General features: G+C 56.0%; 1 protein-coding gene across 6 annotated transcripts in view; it reads right to left on the reverse strand.

Moving 5' to 3' along the window:
- Nucleotides 1-1,260, reverse strand: part of ST3GAL5 (ST3 beta-galactoside alpha-2,3-sialyltransferase 5) — a 44,151-nt gene extending 42,891 nt beyond the window's left edge. Inside the window, exon 1 of one of the 6 annotated variants that reach the window (XM_075930937.1) lies at nt 1,012-1,260. Coding sequence is in view for 1 of the 6 variants with exons in the window: in XM_075930935.1 (XP_075787050.1) it covers nt 703-745 (43 nt within the window). In the remaining 5 variants the exon portion in view is untranslated. Of the gene's footprint in view, nt 1-702; nt 829-1,011 lie in introns of those variants that run through there. The other 5 variants (XM_075930941.1, XM_075930935.1, XM_075930939.1 and 2 more) reach the window with 5 other exon arrangements.
- Between the last annotated feature and the right edge of the window lie 4,740 nt (nt 1,261-6,000).

Below are 6,000 nucleotides of genomic sequence, written 5' to 3' on the forward strand. Positions count from 1 at the left end.
GCAACCCACCCCCAGCCTTCCCCCATGCCTCATAACCCCCGACAGGCAACCCACCCCCAGCCTTCCCCCATGCCTCATAACCCCCGACAGGCAACCCACCCCCAGCCTTCCCCCATGCCTCATAACCCCCGACAGGCAACCCACCCCCAGCCCTCCCCCATGCCTCATAACCCCCGACAGGCAACCCACCCCCAGCCTTCCCCCATGCCTCATAACCCCCGTCAGGCAACCCACCCCCAGCCCTCCCCCGTGCCTCATAACCCCCGACAGGCAACCCACCCCCAGCCTTCCCCCGTGCCTCATAACCCCCGACAGGCAACCCACCCCCAGCCTTCCCCCGTGCCTCATAACCCCCGACAGGCAACCCACCCCCAGCCTTCCCCCGTGCCTCATAACCCCCGACAGGCAACCCACCCCCAGCCTTCCCCCGTGCCTCATAACCCCCAACAGGCAACCCACCCCCAGCCCTCCCCCATGCCTCATAACCCCCGACAGGCAACCCACCCCCAGCCCCCCAACCCCGAAAGGGGACCAACCCACAGCCCTCCCCGTGCCCCACAACCCCCGAGAGGCAGCCCCCAACCGGGCTCCATAGCCCCCCCCCCCCGGCCCCCTGCAGGGCCTGCGAGGAGCCCGCTACCCACTCACCTCCCCCGACCCTCCAGCTCCACCCGCCCCCGCGGGCCGCTCCCCAGCCCCTACCTGCGCTGGGCTGCGCGCCGGCCCCGCCGCCTTTCCTCCGCATGGGGCGGGGGGGGGGGGCGCCAGGCCAGCGGCTCCCTCTGTCCGGCCGCGGCTGAGCCGGGCTCCGCGGGAAAGGGGGGGGGGGAAGTCGAAGGAAGAGGAGGGGGCGCGACACGTGGGGCGGCGCAGCCAATCGCACCGCGTCGGGCTCTGCAGCAGAACGGGGTGGGGGGGAGACGCGGGGGGAGCGGGCTGAGGGGAGGGGACTGCTCCAAGGCTGCGGGAGGGGGGGGGGGGACCAGGCAGTAGGTCGCTGAGGCGGCTCACCGCGCTCCTGCCTCAGGGGCCCTCCCCCTGCGAGGTGCCTCTCTTGGGCCCGCCGGAGACGCCCCTTTGGATGTGCCGGGGTAGCAAGGCTGCCTCCGAACGATGCCAGTCTAGCGGCAGCTGGCGGGGCAGCCAGAGCCCTGCCTGCGTGCCCGTGCTCCTGCCCGCTGGCGGGGCTCGCGAGGCAACAGCTGTATCTGCCTCCCTTTCTTGCAAACGCGGAGCCGGCAGGTCTCCGCCGCCGCGGCTGCCCCAGGCTTGCAGGGCTCCGCAGATGATACGCGGGTGCAATTAGCAGCCCCGTCCTCAGTATTCACCAGTGCAGTGCGCGGCTCCTCCCAGCAGAGAACCACGAGGCGCTGCCAGAGTTTGAATCATATCAGAGAACACTAGGACTGGAAAGGGACCTCGAGAGGTCGAGTCCAGTCCTCTGCCCCCATGGCAGGACCCAGTACGGTCTAGACCATCCCTGATAGACATTTATCTAACCTGTTCTTAAATATCTCCACAGATGGGGGATTCCACAACCTCCCTGGGGAATTTATTCCAATGTTTAACCACCCTGAGAGTTAGGAACTTTTTCCTAATGTCCAACCTAAACCTCTCTTGCTGCAGTTTAAGCCCGTTGCTTCTTGTTCTATCTTCAGAGGCCAGGAAGAACAAGTTTTCTCTCTCCTCCTTGTGACACTCTTAGATATCTGAAAAAGTCCTACAGTACTCATGTCTGCCTGTGCATGTAGTCTTGTTAGCCCCAAGTGTCCAAAAATCATGTCAGGTGGGGGAGGGGGGGTGAGCGTGGCTTAAAAGTCATTTAAAAAATTATGAATAATATATTTTGGGTTCTTTCTCTCTCCAGTTTCTGAATCTTTATGTTTGCTTCATGTTTCTAAGAGACAGGGAAGTGTTAGTACCATTCGATAAGACACTAGTTTAAAACAGATTTCACGGGCAAGCAACATGCTTAAAACAAACAAAAGGAGGAATTTCTTCACACAGGGCACAGTCAACCTGTGGAACTCCTTGCCAGAGGATGTTGTGAAGGGCAAGAATATTATGAGGTGCAAAAAAGAGCTAGATAAATTCATGGAGGGTAGGTCCAGCCATAGCTGTCAGCTAGGATGGGTAAGGATGGTGTCTCTAGTCCTCGTTTGCCAGAAGCTGGGAATGGGTGACAGGGAATGGATCACTTGATGATTACTTGTTCTGTTCATTCTTTTGAAGTATTTGTCATTGGCCATTGTCAGAAGATAGGATACTAGGTTAGATGGACCTTTAGTATGACCCTGTATGGCCGCTCTTATGTTCTTATGAAACTTCCTCTGGAGTATGCAGTTGCTCTGGGGCTCAAGCACTCCCCATGGATAAAACAGGAGGGTCTCAGCACCCGCCATGTTCCTATCCAGCTGGCCACCAATCAGCTGTTCAGCAAGTGGGAGGCACTTGGGGGACCTACGGCAGGAGTGGAATGGGAACAAGCAAAGGAAGGATGAGGGGAGGGATGGAGTGAGAGTGGGAAGACAGAGGGTGGAGCCTCAGGGAAATAGGCAGAGTAGAAGTGGGGCCTCAGGATGGACCAAGGGTGGAGCACCCACTGGAGAAAACACAAGTCAACACCTTTGAGTGTGTGCAGGCATTTTTCCTTACTGTGTTTAAATTTAAAGATGACACCCAGGCCATGCCCAGGTTAAAAGGCCAGGAGGTATCAACTTTTCATTGTTTTACTTGTACAAGAGGAGATAACAGCACAGCAGATGTAGAACTGACCCATGTTTTTCATTTCTCTGTTGGGCTAGGCAGAGAGAAGGGGACAGCATGCAGAGCAGTTTGCTTGTACACTCAGGGGTGTCCCTTGCATCTTTCTTAGAGAGCTCAACGTGACTTTCATGGAGATACTTGACAATCCTCTCCTGAATGTTTCCTGAGATGGCTGTCTTATGTCCTCTTCTGCGGTCAGGCACTTTTCCACATTACTCCACAATGAGTTCAGTTGGCAACACTGCAGTCAACAGGGAAGCAGCATTTATATGCAGGTGACTTCGGGGTCTGTGCACCTTTGTAACCCTCAGGAGTAAGATATCAGCTAAAACCATCACCACCTGTAGAAAATAGTGGCAATATTGAGTGCCATTGCCCTGTACTTGTGTTCATGAATATGGAATAAATTATTATTGTTTCACACAACCAAAATTCTTCCCACACTCTTTGTGGGGCACATTCATTCATGGCTGGGTTTGGGGAGCAGTGCTCTGCAGAAGTGCTTCAGAGCTGGAGTATCAACAAGCATGTCTTATTAAAAGTTTTTATGGCAATAATGGAAGGCAGTTTTAAAACTTATCTTTTCCTTTCTGTTGTGACTGTAAACCCAATGATACGTCTGTCTGTTTTTATCAGCATTTGCTGCCGATTTGGCATTGAGGGTTGTCTCATCCTCCCCAGCAGAACACCTGACCCTGATGTGAAAGAAAAAGAAAAGGACTAGGGAAGAAATGTCAGCAAGATCCTACAAGCAAGTGCTGCATAGGACTGCAAACAAAGAGTCTTGAGGGCCAATTTGGCAGGTGGCATGAATGAAGAAAGAGTGGACAGGAGAAAGGCCCAAGAATTCCCGCAGGAAAAGGAGAGCAAGATGCACCAGAATATAATGGGTCTTCTCAGGCAGCAAACCCAAATACTGCAGACCTTGGTTGACCTAAAGGTCCAAAAATCCCAGACTCCCTATCCTTTTCAGTACTTGGAACAGTCCATAGCAGCAATACCTATGACCTCTGTGACGGACCCAGCAGGGTCCTCACTAGGAGCGGGGGAGGCCCACCCTCCCCCGCGGGAAGCGGCGGCCAGGGACGGCCAAAAGCCGCTCGGCGCGGCGCCGCCATCCCCGCCGCGGCAAAAAGCAGAGGCGGGCGCGCGCTGGGGGAAACGGGGGAAGCCCCGGGCACCCGGGAGACGTTTGGCTAGGGCGCCCCGGTTTGCGCCCAGGGGCGGAGCCACGGGCACGCTCCGGCGGGGTCCGGGTTGGAACACCCCGGAGGGGGCGGGGCTTACGCCCCTGACGTCACCCGCCCGCGCCCATAACAGGGCCGCCGAGACGCCCAGGAAAGGGGGAGCGAGCGGGCAGCCACCCTGGCTTCCCGGCACCCCAAGCACCCGGCCTTCCGGGCAACGAAGGGAGACGACCCCGGCAGCTGGCGACTCGCCCTGGGAGTCTGCGACGGGGTAAGCGACTTAACTCTGCACCGGCCTGAGGGACCGGCGCAGCGGGAGTGGAAGGAGTCCGAGGCGGGACCGTTTTGGCGCCCGTGGGCAGGCGAGTTTTGGGCGGCTGCCCCGCCTGCCGTGGGGGGATCGCTTTAAGGCACCCACCCCACTTAGGGCCTCGGGCTGGGACCCGGTGGTGAGGGCGGGCCCGGGTCCCCCACTCTCCCACGCCCCGACCTCAGCGTAGGTCCACAAGGCGGCAACAGCCGCACACTCCACCCCTCCCCTTCCCGCTGAGAGGGACCGGGAGAAAGGGGGCAGGACTAGAGGGACGGCTCAAGAGCCCCGGTCGGGCCCCCGGCCAGGGGCCACCCGGGAAGTTGACGACCCGGGTCCGCCGAGCCCCCCCGTCCCTACTCAGGACGAGGGGTGATCGCACCCGGGACCGGACTCACCCGTGGACCCCGGAGGGCAGGGTAACTGGACATTCTAAGGCGGTGGGTTCGCGGAGCCCCACCCCACCCCGTCCGTGCCCCGGGGTGTGGAGCTCGCACCCGTAAAACCCGCCACAACCTCCAACATTCTTTGGGGCATTATGGACCATATCCTTGCCCCTACCCACTCTGCACTAGGGGACAGCCAGGAAAACTACAGCTTCACATACACAGACTAATGAGAACCACTGTAGGTATATGCAGAGACAATGGACTAGTGACTGACTACACTGAACTGCTGCACTGAACTGGACAATAACGATTGCTGCCTTTCCTATCTTACAGCTCTACTCTGTTAATCTAAGTTAAAGTTTGTATTGGATAGCTTTTTTATTTCTGCATATTTTTTGCACTGCTTTTGACATTAAAATAATTTTTTGAGAAAAAAGTATTAGTTTACAACACATACTGCAGAATGCACAGTGGTACTTAAAGTGCACAGTACTTGTAAATGTACAGCAAGCACTGCATAACTCATAGGTTCAGGAAAATACACCGTCATTTTATAAACATGCATCAAGTACCATATGACTCATAGGTTCTGGTAATATAGTTTTGTGTCAAATGTGCAACACTAGCAAGCACTACACTACTCCTAGCAGCTCCCAAATCTCCAAGCACAAAGAACAATTCACCAAGGAACACTATGGTGACTGAGCATTAAAGCACCCCTTCAAAGCCTCCCTTAACATAGTTCTTTGTTGAGCTCATGTAATGTCCATTGTATGTTGCTGTTCAAAGTCAGGAAACAAAGTCTCCACCCTAACAACTTTTTCCCCTTTGACTCACAGATATGATGCAGGACACAAGAGACAGCTATAATCATTGGGATATTTTTATCATTCAGAACTAATCTGCTGAGTAAACACCACTAGTGTCTTTTCAATCTACCAAAAGCACATTCAACCACAGGAATTGGCTTCCTCTGGGCACTCAGAGTGCTTAACCCCTCACTCCATCTCAGACCTAGACCCCACCTTAACCCTCCCCCCAAGTTCCCACACTGTCTCTTCCCACCCCTGCTGTGCCCCATATAGCCCACTTTCATCCCTTTCTCCAATTCCTCACCCCACCCTGCCTCTTCCTGTCCAGGTCCACTCCCTCACCTGAGCACAATCCGTTCCCACTTCTCCCCCTCCATCCTAGTGGTGGGCAGGCTGTGCTGGGCGGGAGAGGGGGGAATTGATCAGCAGGGCTTCCAGGAGGTACGAGGCACTGGAGGGGAAGGGGCAAGTTGGCTGTAGGTGAGCACTAAGTACCTTCTATTTTTTTCCATGTATGCTCCAGCCCTAGAGCACAC

This window comes from Pelodiscus sinensis, chromosome 5 (genome assembly GCF_049634645.1).
Source record: "Pelodiscus sinensis isolate JC-2024 chromosome 5, ASM4963464v1, whole genome shotgun sequence".
NCBI lineage: Eukaryota > Metazoa > Chordata > Testudines > Trionychidae > Pelodiscus > Pelodiscus sinensis.